Raw genomic sequence first — 16,488 nt, 5'->3', positions numbered from 1 at the left:
TCCACCCGAGACGGTATTTCAACTGCTCTCTGTTCCTGAATGCCCAACACTGGACTTTTCACCTACTCTCAGGGCAGGACCTCACCAGTGTTCTCCTTTTTGCTGCCCGTGTCTTGGGTCTCCCCACATTTGCTTCATATGCCACCCTCCTGGCTGATTGATCCGGTCTCCCCTGGGCTCTCTCCTTTACTCTGAAGCTATGACTAACGGTGGGATTTCGGGCACTGTGGTGGATGGGCTGGGTCTAGCTTGGAGGGTGGTCCCTCCTGGCCTTCCCATAGCTCAGGCAGCCTGTGGGGTCACTGATTTGGGAGGCAAGGTCCTGCCCATTCCTCTGCAAATGCCCCACTTCTTGGATCTCTTGACTCCTCCCATTTCTGTTTTCCCTCCTCCCCTTACCCTCTTCACCAGCCTGAGCTCATCCCTCAGTTCCAGAGAACTGTTCTTGTTCTCTCACAGCCTCCAACCTCTGTGCCTCCCTCGGTCCCCAGTCTGCTTGGGGATCTCCCTCCAGTTGCTGTCCTCCCCTAGCCAGAGGACACAGTGGGTGGCAGAGGGCTCTGGACAGCCCCTTCCTCATTAGCCACCCATGCCTTAGCCAGGAGCTAAGCCTAGCGATCCATCAGGTGGAAAAACTGAGGCCCAGAGATACAGGGAACTGCTCAAGATCCACAAGAATATCGGAATTCGAATCAGGACTAAAAGAGTAGGGCTGGGTCTTCTGGACCTTACTGGTAGACAACATCTCTGGAACCAGTTTAAAGAAGCACTGAGCTGGGGAGGCAGGGAGGGAAATCAGTGACATGGCCCAGCTGGGAGAGAGGAGCATGGCCCTCCCACCTGTTCCCTATCTCTTATCCCCATGCCTTGGAGTAGGAGGGATGGGAGACTCTTGGGGAAGAATAGAACAAGTTCCGGGTGACCCAAATGCCCATGCCCAGCTCTCCACACCCCATTGGTGGTCACCACCATTGGCCCGGGCTGAGGAAGGGACGGTGAGTGCTGAGAATGCGCTCTCCAGCAGGCCAGAAAGCGGCTGAAACCAAAGGTAGGGATATTCCCTTCTCTGTCCTACAGCTGACCATGCACAGGGCAGGCGTGACATGTGACTCTAGATGGAGTTTGCCACTGTCAGACCTGCTGGGCCACTGGTCCAAGGGTATGTGCCTGGGGCTGCCCCTGCCCTGGGTTCACAGTGACTCTGATCCTGGCCTGACCACCCCTGACACAGGCCTCCTCAGCATGCTGGTTTGGTTGGGGCTGTCATTGGGTGATGGGTTCTGGGATGGTACTGAGTAGGACAAGGCTTTGAAGGAGCCTTGCAAGCAGATCTGAGGCTTTGCCAGCCTATTCTAGCTTCTTTTTACCAGCTTGGCATCCCTCTCCTTCTCCCAAACAAGACAACCCCTCTGCAGGTTTGCAGGAAGTGGCAGCCAAGGGGTCAGGCAACGGCTTTGGAGGGAGACCTCTCTTGCTAACTGAAATCATCTACTTTGCCCTATTGCCTGTGTCTAAACCATTCCACCAGTCGTATTGGCTCTGTCACTCATTTTGGTGACATTTCTGTCCTCTATCTCTTTTTACCTGAACCCTGGGCAGTGTAAACATGGTCAGCTTATACCCCATGCACCTCTGTCTGCAGGAATCCCTGTGGCCTGCAACATGCTCCCACTTAACCATTTCTGGGACTGCGGCAGCTCAGTCAGCTGTTCTGTACTAATCCAAGAATAGAATTTCCTTCTCTTGGTTGGATTTAGAAGGTCAGGGGACACAACGAGAACCTAGTATAACTTCCCCACGCTCAGAAGACATGGGATACCATTCAATGAGACATGGGGTGAAGGCCTTTAGAACTCCGTGCTTCTCCTAGAAGTGTAGGATTCCCATCCAAAGCCAGAAGGGTGGTGACAGCTGGCTTCAGTGATGCTTTCGACCTCCCCTCCTCTGAATGGGGTAAAATGGCCGTAAGTTGAAAGCTGGTCCCCGTTTTAGGTCACGTGGGAACACCAACCACCAGGGAAGCCAAGCCGATTCAACCCAACATTTATTGTCGCACAGCCTGTTTGCAGTCCTGAGGGGATCTTCTGGCTGGAGTGTGGGCAGGAAGCCACGTGGCCACAGGGTGCAGGGTAGGCACAGGATGTTATTGACCACCAGGCTCCTGTCCAGACAATATGTGGGCTAGAGGACTTCTCAGCCACACTCCAGTGTGGCTCGGGTGGGAATGGGATTGCAGGGATGGTAGCAATAATATCAGTGGTGATACAAATAACTAAGAGGATGAAGCTTGTTACAGTATATAAAAAGCAGCAGTTAGGAATTTGTGCTTTCATTTTCTCATCTGACGGATCTGAGATCGAACCCTACCTGTGTGACAAGGCGAGGCACCTCTCTGTGAGACTCAGTTTCCTGACCTGTGAAATAGGGACAGTAGTTCCCACCTTGCTGGGTTGATGGGAGGATTAAGGGGCGCACGAGCGCACATCTCTCAGCCTGGTTCTGATAGTTGGCACATAGGTGGGAGGCCAAGGGAAGCTCCCACTGCCTGTAGGGATGGCAGGGCTGGTGGCAGTCTCGATCGTTCCAGCCATCCTGGGACCACCGCACTTCAGCAGGGACTATGGAGATACCTGTGCGCCCCAAACTAAACTCCCTATCAAAACCACACCCGTCTGAGGCAAACTCCTCCACTGGGAAGGGCTGGCAGCTCAGAGGACGACGCTGGGGGAGGCGACCGCATCTGGGAAGAGATGCCTTAATGGTAATGCTTAACCCAAAGGAACTTGACGCAATGGTGGAACTTCAGGCTCCGTCGAGGTGGTGGTGGCCGGTGATCTTCAGGGGCAAGATCTTTGTGTCCTCGGCGCACACCACGATCCCGCATTCATTGTCCGAGGACGGGCAGTTGCCTGCCTTGGACGGCGCCCGAGAGCCACCAGCGCCGAGTCAGGGGAGAGTATGTGGACTTCTTGCCCCTGCTTGGCGGACGAGGACTTTTCGGGGAGGAGTCTGATGGCTGAGCTCCACCCCACGTCTCCTCAGGTGGGAGCCCCCCGCGCACCTGCTTGCAGAGAAGCGGCTCCCGCATCTGTGCACCCTACTCTCAGACAAGCGCAAGGGCAGAGTTCTTGAGGGGCGTCCGGACAGTGGCCTGGGGACCGGGGCAGCCTCCGAGCCCAGGGCCGGGGCTGGCCTCGCCCGGGCAGGCCTCGGTCCCCGGTGCCGCCCGGGGTGGGTGGTGCGGACGGGAGGAGCCGCTGGGGGCCCCTGGGCGCCTGGCGGTCAGACCAGGGAGACTTCGGCCTGGAAGCTGGAGGAACGGCGCGCGCCCGGGCTGACGCGGGTCAGAATGGAGACCTGCGTGCTGCATGTGGCCCCGTTGCTGCCTCCTGACGGGTGCTGGTATTTAGGGTCCGAGCCCAAGAAGCCCTGCAGGTGCCAGCGCCGCCACTTCCGCCGCAACTCCGCCTGCACCTGGGGAAAGGGAGGTATTCAAGCCCGCCCCCAGTAAGCCTCCTCCACTGCTGATCGGGCTGCTCTGGATTTAGGGTGCCGAGCCAGCCAGTCAAATCCTCCTGGGGAGTCTAAGTTGAGAGACCCGGATGCTACCTAGGCTAGTGCACAGTGGGACCACTGGGGACCCGGGTCAAATCAAGGCCTTGGAGCCAGAGGCGGTAGGAGGCAGAGAGGATCAGAGAATGCAGTCGGGGAGGGGGAGGGGTACTGCCTGGGGGTGGCTGAATCCCCATTCCCCTGATCGCTGCCCCCCAGCTCACTCGCGCTCATCTGAGTGGATGGATTTCTGTGCTTTGTAACCAGGCTCCACGGTAACTCAGCCTCCACTGGCAGTCCACCCCTTGCCCCTATCCCCACTTGCTGGGCACAGCCACTTAACCAAACCGATGTGCACACAAATCCCAGGTGTGTGTGTGTGTGTGTGTGTGTGTGTGTGTGTGTGTGTCTTAAAATGCAGATTCTAAGTCAGCAGGTCTGGGGGGCAGAGGGCAGAAATCAGCCTTTTTAACCAGGTCCTAGGTATGTGCCATCACCTGTTTTCTAGTCTGACAACCACACTTGGAGTAGCAAGATTTAACCCATCCTTGCTCTGCACTTATCCCATTAGTGTTTCCGCACCTTGAAACCTGAGTTTCAACCTGAGTGCTATTGCCTGGCCCCCAAGGTCTGGGAGGGGCTTACCTCACCATTGAGGAAGCAGTACAGGATGGCCACCACAAACCCCTGGGGAGGAAGGGAGTAGGAGAGGTGAGGTGGACAGACTCCAGGAGCCCCGCAGCCCCTGTACCACCCCTGGCCCTGGTCCTTACGTTCCCCTGATTAACCAAAGGGCAAAGCATACAGTAGGTGCTTAATCAGGACTTATTACAGTGGGAAAAAAATGGAATCCGGTGGCAAGGGGCCAAGGCCCCAGGCTGAATTCCCTTAAAGCCCAGAGAAGAATGCAGACTGGTGGATCGTTCATACCTGGAAAGACCCCATGACGAGCTCAAAGACCATTTTCACCTCAGCTGTAAAGTTGTTGGGAAAGAAGGCGAACGTGATGTAGTGCACTCCAAACAGGGGGATCAGCAGAAGAGTTGACTTGGCCAGTCTCCTGGGGACAAGGGGGAGGGCAGATAGTGCGTAAAGGAGGTAGGGATGATGACCAGGATGTGTGAGGACGGGCCGCTGGCTCCTGGAAGTATTATGTGCACATGTGTTCCTGTTCCATATCTGCAGTGCGTCTACCCTCCACCTCCACCCCCTCTCCAGGTCTCCTAGCCTAAAAGGAAGCATGAAGGAGAAGGAAGCTCTCTTTTCTCACCCTTCTGGAGGAGAGACCATAGAGGAGGTCAGTGCTGAACCCTGAGGATGAGACATAGTATTTCAGGGTCTGTGGCAGCCAAGGGAGAGATGGTCTCAGCTAACAGGAGATCCTGGTTCCCCCTCTCCTGGTCTCAGTTTCCCTAATCTTTACGGTGGGGGTAAATGTATGCTCAATATTATCAAATTACAGAAATGGGCCTCACTGGAAACTCAGAACTACTTTGGGTGTTATAAAGTGCAGTGCATCCACAAGAGACTAATTCTCTACTAGGGATGAGGACATTTGGGAAGGAAGATTTTGTAATTGGGGTGCTGACCACATATGCCCAAGGCCACTTTGGAGGATGCTGGGCACTCCAGTTTATGCCTGGTTTAGTCCATCTTTGGCTTCTCTGCCTGTCCACTTCTCTAGAAGTTGCCACCTTTTCTGAGATTGCATCCCTCCCTCCCTGGCTTCCCACACCCATACACACACTCTCAGCAGGCTCTGAAGGACCAGCTCCTCCTTCTCCAGCCTTGTGTGCTTGACAGGGTCGATATTCATTCTAAATGACTCATCCCTCTCCTGTGCAGCAGGGCTCATCCTGGTTCAGGCCTCCCAACCACCTGACCTCGGCCGGTCCAGACAGTGTGAACTCGCGGTTCCCTGGCTGGGAGAGGTCTGAGCGGCTGGGGGTGTCCGCCGTGATCCCTTCTGCCTCGGAAGTCAGTCCAGGGAAACCTAGTCCTGGGCCCGAGGTCCCCCAGCCTTGCCCCTCCTGCTCCTTCCTAGACCTGGGTCCCAGCCATGCCAAGATCCTGAGCACTGCCCACCCCTTTTTGGCCACAAATCTCTCCCGCATGCCCAAGGCTGACAGATGGAGGCTTTCTTTAAATTGAAGGCTTATGGGGAGGTGGAGAGTGGGAGCCGACAGCCCCTCAGCGGGGAGCCCCATCTCCTATTCCCCCCACCCCTCTGCCTGCCGACAGCTGCTCAGTTTCTATCTCACCCACGTGGACCTGGTGATGACCGGCTTCCTTTGCCTCAGATTCAAGCCCTTTGGAGTAGTTGTGCTGTGGGGCAAACCGGGCCCCACAGGCAAAGCAGAGGATAAGGATGCCCGGGCCTGATGTACTGCCCCTTGGCAGACTACAGGCCCTGTTCTCAGACTGGAGGGGAAGTTCCTCCTACGCACCCAGCGGGGGAGAATGCCGTCACACCAGGAACGTGAGTCTTAGTCTCATCAGAGAGAATCACAGGATTCCAGAATAGAATCCTAAATCCAGCAGCTCGTGACATTCTAGCTAAGAATCTTAGAACCACAGCACAAGACTCTCCAAAGAGAAGCCAGGCCAAGAACGGTCCAGATTCCCAGGACTGGGCGGCCCTTATGGGATGCTCCAGGGTTGTCCTGTCTCCGCAGCACTGATAATCAGTCTCTTGTTCCCATCGGTGGGCATGCAGACCCCTACTCACCTCCTCACAGCCACCCTGCCCTTGTTTCTTTAGTTCTGGCTTCAAGCCCTGTTCTCATGAAAACCTTCCTGTTTCTCCAGTCTTGCCAAGAGCAGAAGACAGCCCTCACACCTTTCTTTCCAAGCAAGGAGCATGACCACTGTCCCAGGGACACTGTGCCCTCCCCCCTACCAGGGCCATGTGCTCCCAAATCCTCGAAGAGGAGGGAGTGAGTGTCAGTTTCCTTACCTGTAAAATGTGGACAGTTTATAGGAGACTGTGTGGATGACATGAGATGATATGTGGAAACCCCTTAGCACACCTGGCATGGAAACTGCTGTTACTATTCCTGGGGACTACTTAATCCTATGTGGCTACCTCGTTGTTCAGCTGGGGGCTCCCCCAGGGCATCCATCTACTGTGTACTTACTGTGTCCCTTTTCTGTGCCAGGCCCTTGCCAGGGACTGGGCACCTGGTGTGAATAGGGCACAAGTGATCTGTTGTGTTCTCAAGCTCCCTGGCTTGGCAGTGGATACATACCTGGGGCAGATCGCTTGCTAGGTAAGTGACTGCAGGGGAAGCGGGCACGGGGTTTATGGGCCTGGCAAGGGTAGGGATGGAGCGGGGGACACTTGTGGGCTGAGCCAGGTCATGGGGGGTGGAGGTGGGCAAGAGCAAGGTGGCTTTTTGGTGACTCTGGAGTCACCTGACTTCCTGGAAAACTTCAAAGACACATGGGCAGATTTGGGGACGGGGGATGGGGACACCAGGGAAGCCAGAGCATACTCACGAGTATGGGCTGCTGTGACTCTTTCCAACATCTGGGGACTGAAGTTTCTGAACCAGGATCCGGATAATGCAAATAAACAGGATAAAGTTCACCTGGTGGATGCGGCCAAGGTTAGTGGTCAGAGAGGGGAGGCTGAGGGGTCCAGCTCCCCGGACTGATGTCCTGGTTTCTTCCCCAGGACCCTGCTGTCTATCCGTCTTCTCTCTTCCCTAGCTTTCCCCACTTTGGGGGGTCATCTGGGAATTCTACTTCACATCTTGAAGGACTGGCCCTCCCCATCTGTGTTCTTTACCCTAGAGGAGAAACTGATGGGGGAAAGGATGGGGACGACCCTGCCTAGAGTCACTGGGAAGCCTCTGTTTCCGTTCTGATCCTGACACGAATTTCCTGTGTGACCTGAAGTCAGTGGACTACCCAATCTAGGCCTCAGTTTCCCCATCTCTACGTGGTGGGAGGAGGCCTTACCAAGATGGAGGTGAGGATGGGGGCCTTTATGATCCACCAAAATGAGGAGTTGATGGTGTTCCAGCATCTGGATAGGGCATGGTGGGGGAGAATGAGAACGGTTGTCCTCAGCCAGGGTCAGAGGCCCTCCCAGGTGCTCCGGCTCTGCCCCCGAGCCCTTTAGAGACCATAGGCCCAGAGTCTGTGCCTCCCAGCTTCCCTTCATCCCACCTAGGGGATCTGCCCCAGATGATGGCAGCCTGGGGGAGGGGGCGGGGTGGCAGCTCACCCAGTATCCTCAAAATAGAGCCTGATGATTGTCCACACAATGGTGAATATGCTGGGCACCCCTGTCAGGGTCAAAGAAAAGAAAAAGAGGAAAGGGCACAAGAGAGAGATTTAGGAGAGAGAAAGAGAGAGAAAGGGAGGGAGAGAAGAGTGGGTTTCCGGGGCTGCCACCTGCGGTTGCACAGGCCATTCACTGTGCAAACATGCTTGCTCTACTGAGGGGGTGGAGCGCTATGCCCGAGGGGCTGTGTCCCCCTAAAGGGAGGGTCTTTTTCTCAATTTGACAGGGGCACTTTACAGACTAGCAGTGGCCCTGCGTTTCAAGGGCTGAAGGGGAAATGGATGCTCACAGAAACTCTCTGTCCCACAGATCAGCTCTAGTTTCAGCTGCAGCCTGAGGGCACCTACCCCGGGGTCAGACACTGGGGGGGACTTTTGTCAACTCTTGGCCTAGAGCCTGGTAGGCAGGACCGGCAGCCCAGGGAGACCTACGAGTGCAGGCAGGGTTGGCACCCACCCCCTAGTGAGCTCCCCAGGCCTTGCCCCTTCCGTCCCCAGCCTGGCAGCCCTCCCTGGTACCATACCCCAGCCGATGAGTATGTACCCCCAGAAGTACTTCCGCTCAGAGAAGAAGGAGACAGCCAGCAGGGTGTGCAGGTAGAGGCCCTCCACCAGCAGCCAGAAGAAGTTGGCCATGATACAGTACTGGAATAAGACCATGGCTGCCTTACAGCTCACCTGCAGGGGGAGGAACAGAGAAGGGGCTCACTGGGGTCCCCTGCCTGCCCACATCTCCGTTTGGGGCAACAAACACAGGTGCAGCACGGCCAGCCTAATCTCTTTGTTGTTCTTGCATTGTCCCTTTCGAAATGTACCTGGTGGTTTTCCCATTATCCCTGATTTTAGATCATCTGATATTTGGGGATAAGTTTGCAGATTTAACGATCCATCCATCAATTTATCATCTATTCATTTTCCTTCTGTATGTCTATCTACCCACCTACCCATCCAACCATCCATCTGCCCACCTATCCGTTTATTTACCCACTAGGTGTTCTACCAGCTCACCCATCTGTCTGTCCATCCACTGATCATTTATTCATCTTCCCGTCTATCAGCCCACCCATGCACTCACCCGCCTATCTCTCCATTCTTCTACCTATCCACCTACGAGCCATCCTCTACCAACCCACACACCTAACCAGCAATCCATCCATTCATCCAACCTCCTATCTACTCATCCACCCCTCTACCTGTCATCTACCCAATTTTTCCTACTTTACCCATCTATCCTTCCACCTGTACAGCCATCCACGCATCTATTTACTCAGCATCCGTCTACCTGCCCATTCACTTAACCCCGCCCCCACCTACTCATTCACCTTATTTCAATTAGGATAGAAGGTAGCTAGAAGAGGTATGAGGAGAATTCTTGCTTGGGTTTGCAAGGGTTCCCTGAATATGTGGGGCTGTAGGCTATGGGCTGTGGAGTGGGGCCCTGATGGAAGTGTTGAGGAGAAGAGGCAAGAGGAGGCAGAGGTAGGGCAACTTGGGGCTCTGGGTGGCCCACCTGGCACAACTGGAGGACCTTCTCTGTCCTCTGTTCTCTCTCAGAAAGTTTTCCATTTCAGATCAAGCCCCAATACCTGTGAGACAGAACTTAAAGCCCTCCCCCTCCGGGAAGCTCTCTAGATTCCACTCCTTCCTTTCTGTGCCCTTGGCTTTGAGACATCCTCAGTAGTCTGCTCTCCTCTTCCTGTGGCTGCAAGCTCCTTCAGGTCCCACTTCAGTCCTTCCAGCTACAGGCGGGCCTGTGTCCCCCATCCTCCCCCACTTGCCTTGCAACTAGAATAGCTCATCTCTTTAATAGGACAGTTATCTGTGCTTCTTGCCTTAGAAAAGCTTCAGAGAGCTGCTAATGAATCAGAAAGCCAGTCTCCACAATTATCCTTAACAAGTGTGCTGGAGGCTTCCTGGCTTCTCCGGGTCCATGGCTCAGGGGCTCCAGCTCCTGGGTGGGATCCTCTGAGGAGCTCTGGCATTGTCCAGGGTGGCCACCCTGCGTTTCCCTTCCTTCTGGTCTACATGCCTAAGACTCCACCATCATAGGTCCATTCTCTGAGGAGAAGGTATTGCTGACGCCCAAAATAACGCACCGCCCCTGGGGTAGGTCCTCGTGAAGCAGAGTCACTGGCCACAGGAATGGGTAGGAGCCAGGGCTGGTCTTGGGCTCTCTGTCTTAGCTCCGGGGCACTCAGGGAGGGGGTCCTGAGCTCACAGTCATTTGGAGATGGACCCCTTAGTGACGGGCAATTAATTCCTTAGACACTGTCTTAACTTCCCTTCCTGAGGAAGGCCCAGAACGGACTGATGGCAGGGGAAGAAGGGAAGAGAAGGGCTGTGTGTGTATCTGGACCGAATCCAGGTGGTGGTAGGGGTGGGGGAGTAGGATGGAAGCTTGGAAGTCCTTGCAAGATGGGGAGCCTGAGGCAGGGAGTTCCCGAAGATCACTCTGGAAGTTAGCAACGGAGGAGGGACGGGGGACTGTGGACTCTGGCTATGAAGTGTCGCATTTCCCACCAAGGAGAGGCATCCGTCACAGGCAGGGGCAGGTCTGTGAGCTCCCTCCCAGGTGGCTGAGCACCACTTCCTGTGGCTGGGAGGGGGTTGGGATTCAAGGAGCTGCAGACGGGGTTGGGTAGGGGTTTGGCCGTTCTTGGGGAGGGAGAGGAGGAAGGAGAAGAGAGGAAGGGCGGAGAAGCAGCAGGTGGAGAGGGACTGAGATTGGAGAAGGTAAAGGGGAAGAGGGAGAGGGAGGTGGGCCTGGGCGGGGTCCTCACCGAGCCCTTGGTGCAATAGTCCACGTCCTCGCTGTTGAACAGGATCAAGTCTTTGATGAAGACAGCGGTGGCCCTCAGGATGAAGGATATGAAGAGGTGCATGTGGATGTAGTTCCGCGTGCAGTGGAGCTTCCTGTGCAAGGCGGGCAGAGCTGGGAGGCTGAGGGGGCCTCGGACCCCCCACTCCAACCACACTGTCCAGCCCTCGGAGCAAGGGCAGGGCAGGGGAGCATAGGGCTTCCAAGGGCAGGCCCCGCCCCCAGGTACAACCCTGGCGCAGCCTGGCCTCCGAGTGCCTCAGCCTCCAGAGCCTGCCCCACCCTCTGGTGCCCCATCTCCAGGTGCAGGGCCATCCCATGGGGACCAGGCCGAGACAGGTGGAGCGCTTTGAGCAGCCTGCTCTCTCCAGGGGAGGCTGGCGTGGTAGGGGGACAGGGCAGGGACTCTATGCTGCCTGGGGGTGACAGGGAAGGGGGCCAGAGCATGACTGGGCCAGGCTGGGCTCGAGCACAGGAGTGACCTGGCTAGGTCTGCTCTGAGGCTTGTTGCTGTGGCTGGACCTCACCTGAACAGGCTCAAGATGGCTGTAGCGACCAGAAGGGCAGCGAGGGACAGGCTGTGGCCGACGGTGTAGATGGTCTTCACAGAACTGTAGAACATTGACTGCTGCTGCTAGAGGGAAGAGGGTGGTGGGGTTGGGGGTCTTAGGTGGGGATGGGGTGGGCTCACCTAGGGGGTATTGGCAGGGGTGCGTGCCTTATGCACCCTGCCTCCCATCCCTGCCTTGGCAGATGAAGAGACTCCAGGGTCCCAAGAGCAGCTGAGCCGCCCCCTCCAGTCCCCGGACCCCTGACACCCCTCCCCTGGGTTTCCACAGACAGGACAGGACTGCTTCCCAGGGCGGGGCGGGGGTTGACTTGAACCTCCTCTCTCTGCTCTTTCACGAGGGAAATGTCAGTGACGGAAAGAGCAAAGACCTCACGCGTTCCATGTGCCCGTTTGTTCATTCTGCAGTCATGTGTTCAGCACCCCTTCCGTGCCAGCTTTGGGCACGGCCCCCCGGCGGCCCAACACTGTGCCCTTCAGACTCCACATGAGGACCTCCCGCCATGCAGCGAGAGAGCCACACAGGGAATTAGAATACTAAAGACGACACTGGGACAATTTCCCTTCTGGGGCTCTCAGAGGCAGGGGTCAGCAGGAGGAGGGCAATCTAGCCTTTCTGCAGGGGGATAGGACTAATCTGGAATCCAAAGGCTTCTGGCTGGCCCCTCCAGGAACCCTCCCTAGGGACACGTATGCAGATCCTTGGCCACTGGGTGAGTCCCTTGTTTCTCTCCACGTCCCACACCCTGCTGGAGAACAGGCAAGTGGTTAAGTGGGATTTGGGGGATTTAGATCCTGCCTGGGGACCTGGTGGGTTTGAAGGCCTCTGAAGAAGTTGCCCTTGTGGGAGGAGCAAAAGCTCTGAGAAGGGTGTCTGGGGGTGGGACAAACGTCACAGCAGACGGACACACACACATACCCACGACCCCACACCAAAGCAGTGAGGGGGCTCCTAGCTGAGGACTCCAGCTATACTCTCACTTCCCATCAGTATCCCCACGTGGCTCCGGGGCCCACATCTGCACAGCAACCATTCATGCTTCAGCTGCTCCAGGGCATATGCCTGTCCTGGGACTGAGGACCATGGTCTTGTCCCTGTCCCTGTCCCTGACTGGCTGCTGAGGATCTGCCCCTCAGTTTCCCCTCTGCATGAGATAGGAAGATGATATCTGCCCTCCCTGCCCCTCTAGGGCTGGAGCAAGGCTTCCATGAGTCAGCGGGGTGGCCCGGCCGGAGGGCCGAGTGCTGTTTCAGCTTTTGCCGCTGTGTGTCATCCTCATGAAAGTCCCCTTCCTGTTCCCTGTCAGGGACAGAGAGGGGGATGAGCCCCTGGAAATGCAGGTCTGGCAAGGGAGGAGGCTTGGGGAAGGCAGACCCCACGAGTCCTGGCTTCGGCATAGACAGCAACCTCACTCCTTGCTGGGAGAGGGTGGAAGGAGCCTTGCAGGCCAAGGCACTGTGGGAGGGCAGGGGTGGACTGAGGCCCACCTCTTCCAAATCTGATGCCTTGTCATTCAAGCCACAGGCAATGGGGTAGGGGCCAGGTTCCAGGTGCGTCCAGCCCTCGTTGGTGCAGCTGCGGCTCACGTTGCGGCCTGGGTGGAGGGGAGAGGGGGAGAGGAGAGAGGTTGAGGCTGGGAGCAGGTGAGTCCGTGGAGTAGGTATGGGGCTGGGCTGTTTCTGAGCTCAGCCTTTCCCCGGCACCCCCAGTTGTATCAGGCTCCAGCGGCCCTGACCCAGACTCCCAGGGAGCTGCCGGGGCACTTGGGGCAGGGAAAAGCTCTTCCAGGGCCTGGCAACACGAGTAACAGTCAGAGCAGACATTCCTGGGCTCAGCTTTGCCCCTTGGCGTGTCTGAAACTGACCCCGGGTGCAAGATAAATAAAGCGATTTTTGTCACGGCCTGAATTCTTGGTATAGAATGACCCACGACCCTTGTCATGAACTAAATGTTCACTCTTGTCACAGGGCCACAGGAGCCGGTGTGGCAGATGGTTTCTTTGTCCTGTGGGTGCAGATGGCGGCCCTGTGGCTGGGCCGCGGGACTCCTCCTGGGTCAGCTCGCCTGGGCCGATGGGCCTGATTTCCTCCCACACCTGGTGTGGCTCAGATGTGCTGCTGGAGAGGGACCAAAGGTGAGGCAGGAAGTGGGGGTGGAGGGCACCTGGTTAAGGGTGCAGGTCTGAAATGCTCATGAATGGAGAAGCAGGGAGTCCTGGCAGGGAACCTGCCCGGGCAAAGGCATGTGTGTGCAGGGAATCGAGCAGCACAGCGCTACAGGAGCTTACGGCTGAACTTCACTGAGTTCTCCACTGTCCTTGGAGGCCCACAGCTGTAGCAAAGGGACAGGGCTGATGAGAGTGCCTGTGACCTGAGGGCTACCTTGAGGCTGCCCACTCTCTAGCCCTGGAGAGGAGTTGAATAGAAAATGGGTGAGCCAGAGAAGATCCCCGTCCCTCTATCCCAGGACTCATTAAAGGGGCACTGGAGTCCGGGGTGAAAGCTGGCTTATGGGGGAGGGGAAGGGGGAAAGAGGAGGAGAAGGAGGAGGAGGAAAGAGGGAGAGAGGAGGGTGGGGGTGGCAGGAGGAGAGAAGAGGCGGGAGCAGGAGGTGAAGGGATGGAGGAAGAGGGAGGAGGAGGGAGAGCACAGTAGGGAAGGAGGTGAGATGAAGCTGAGAAAGAAGATGGGTCCTAACGTCCTTGCCCTATAGCTCCTCCCTCACCAGCACCACAGCCACTGTCCCCATCATCACTGGTATCGTCACTGTCACCATCATTAGTACCGCCACCAGCACCACCACGATCGTCACCATCACGGTCACCACCATGGTCCCCATCACCACCAGCAGCAGCATCGGCAGCAGCAGCAGCAGCAGCAGCTCCATCACAAAGACAAGTTCGAGAACTCTTCATTCATCAGTACTATACAGAGCAGTGTAGGCTCAGTGTCTCAGTCCCCATCACCCTCCAGTGAGGAAGGGAAGCCCAGTTCACACTTGAGAAGTGAGGCTCCAAGTGGTTGGTCACTTGCCCAAGGCCACACGGAGAGAAGAGGGTAGAAGCAGGTGTGACCCCCAGAGTCTTCTCAGCTGCCCCCTTGCCCCCGTCTGCACTGAAGGGACCTGGGGACTTGTGTCAGGTGTCCAGGTGCAGAGCTGTTGGAGAGGTCGAGCTGTCCTGAGAGCTGGGGGGGGGGGGGGGGGGGGGCGGGGGTCCACCGTGCATGTACATCTACTATTTCTAAACTTGGCTGTGTGCTTGGAATATACCAGGTGATTCCCTGTCCGCTATTTCTGTTAATCCTCCTGGCTGCCATTTGAAAGAGGTTCTTAGCACCCTACTTTATGGCTGAGGAATTGAGGGACAGCTGGGGGGCTGGGGACAGTCAGGGAGGACTAGCTGGGCCTGGGTCTCTTGCCACTGCGAGGTCCTGGAGGAAGCAGGAGGGACTTTGCTGAGGAAGAGGCACTGGACTGGGCCGGTTCCTGATTCGGCAGCGCTTTCCCGCGCAGGCCTCCCGAGCACACTGCTGCAGGGGACTCCCAGCACGAGAGAGAGGTCCTCCTGCTGGCCCTGCTCAGCTCCTTAGCTTTCCCCCTTGTGGCCCAGGCAGGCTTCGACCAGACCGTCAAGTAAACCGCCGGCCTGCTTCAGCCCCAGATCTAGGGAGCTCACTGTGGGCCCCTCCCAGGATCCGATTCTTGTGTGGACTTCCCCCACCAGCCTGGGGCAAGTAGAAAAAGGGGACAAGGTCAGATCAGCCAGCCTTGAGGTTGGGACACTAATGCCTCAAGTTTTGAGCTCCACTCTCACCAGAAGGACCAGGGCCCCATGGGCCAGGCCCATGACATAGCAGGCACCTGGTACCATGAATTAGGTGCCCCATCTGTATCTACACAGCAGCTTCTCATGCCTTCTGTCGGGGGGGGGGGGGGGAGGAGGCAACAAACAGTACTGTGTTAAAGCTAGTGATTAGGAGCTATTATTAGTTCCAATCAAAGAGGGGGATGCCAAGGCTGAGAGAGGTGACCTGGCCATGGTCACACAGCAAGGAAGCAGCAGGCTTGGGATACAGACCTGGGTTAGCCTGACTGCACCTTTCTGAACTTCCAGAGCGGCTGAAGGGCCACCCTGTCCCCTGGAACCCTGGCTGCCCTGGGTATTGGGGGGAAGGCAGGGGATAGGGGGACATCTTCAAGGTTGGGTGGCCTCTTTGAAGAGCCCTGGGACTGGGGCCCAGGTCTCCAAGGGAACTCTTCCTGAGGAGATCTCAAAGGTGGCCACCATGGGACCCCAAGACGCAGCCCCGTCCGGCCCTGGGAACCAGCAGAACTTGCGTGTGTAGAGGGTGATATGCAGGAAGGAGTCTCTTCCTGCTCACCATGTCATGAAAAGAAGTCACAGCCACCCCTCCACTCTTCCCTGGGCCCTCCATGTGAAAAGCACGGCTCAGTGACTAGAGGTAGAAATCGGGCATTCGTTTCCTTCCCACTGCCCTCTTTCCGCCCCCGGCCCCCCCCCCCCCGACCTCACCTCAGCCACGAGTCCTGCCCCAGCCTCCCTTCCTCACCGCCACCACCACCTTATCTCCCCGGAATTAGGTAGGAGCCTCCTGATGGCTCTCCCTGCTTTCCTGTCCCCGCTAACCCACTCCCAACCCGAGAGAGTTGGAGAGATTGTTCTAAATCCTCTATGTGACTGTGGTGCTCTCCTGCTAAAATCCTGTCAGTGGTATCCTGTCCCAGTCAACCAGGGCAAACGTGTTAGGTTGGCATCACAACTCTCTTATCTATGGCTTCACAGTGCAGGCGGTGAGGCGGGGAGAGGAGGTGTCCCTTAGACCCCAGAGACACAGTTAGCAGCCTGTGTTGAATTTTCTCAACCAAATTAGCGATCCTAGTTTTCACTCTTAAAAAATGTCTTTTCAAATATTTAAAGGTAAAAACACCACAGACGAAAGACATACAGACCACGAATTAAAGGATCAGGTCCCCACAAACGTTTTGGTCCCTGGAAGAGCAATCCCTTCCCTGGCCGGCACTCCTCCCCTGGGATGTTTACCCAGCCCGGGAGATGACTTCTTTCTAACTCTACAGTCTTTATCCTCTTCAGGTGTCTTCAGCCTTCCCTGTAGAACTAGGTCCCTTCCAACCCTTCCAGGGAGGACACTCCTTCCTCAGTCCTGTCACCCAAAGGGACTAGAGTTAGGGATGGTATTATTCCTGCTTCACATTTGCCTTTCTCTCAAACTTCCCTCT

The 16,488-nt window shown here is 56.5% G+C and overlaps 1 protein-coding gene across 6 annotated transcripts in view; it reads right to left on the bottom strand.

Annotated features, from left to right (window-relative positions):
* Positions 1-2,027: 2,027 nt before the first annotated feature.
* VIPR1 (vasoactive intestinal peptide receptor 1) overlaps positions 2,028-16,488 on the bottom strand; it is a 33,653-nt gene continuing 19,192 nt past the window's right edge. For 3 of the 6 annotated variants that reach the window (XM_086720534.1, XM_086720538.1, XM_086720539.1), the window contains 10 exons: positions 12,717-12,823; positions 11,188-11,294; positions 10,623-10,755; positions 8,367-8,520; positions 7,784-7,844; positions 7,516-7,582; positions 7,051-7,142; positions 4,483-4,612; positions 4,198-4,239; positions 2,028-3,474 (listed from right to left, as the gene is read on the bottom strand). In XM_086720534.1, the coding sequence (XP_086576660.1) occupies positions 3,283-3,474; positions 4,198-4,239; positions 4,483-4,612; positions 7,051-7,142; positions 7,516-7,582; positions 7,784-7,844; positions 8,367-8,520; positions 10,623-10,755; positions 11,188-11,294; positions 12,717-12,823 (1,085 nt within the window). In that variant the 3' untranslated portion in view covers positions 2,028-3,282. Of the gene's footprint in view, positions 3,475-4,197; positions 4,240-4,482; positions 4,613-7,050; positions 7,143-7,515; positions 7,583-7,783; positions 7,845-8,366; positions 8,521-10,622; positions 10,756-11,187; positions 11,295-12,716; positions 12,824-13,953; positions 14,368-16,488 lie in introns of those variants that run through there. The other 3 variants (XM_086720537.1, XM_086720536.1, XM_086720535.1) reach the window with 3 other exon arrangements.

This window comes from Puma concolor, chromosome C2 (genome assembly GCF_028749965.1).
Source record: "Puma concolor isolate L17-30 chromosome C2, mPumCon1.1.hap2, whole genome shotgun sequence".
Taxonomy (NCBI): Eukaryota; Metazoa; Chordata; class Mammalia; order Carnivora; family Felidae; genus Puma; species Puma concolor.
The sequence above is the reverse complement of the archived record's forward strand: the minus strand, read 5'-3'. Positions and strand labels throughout refer to the sequence as shown.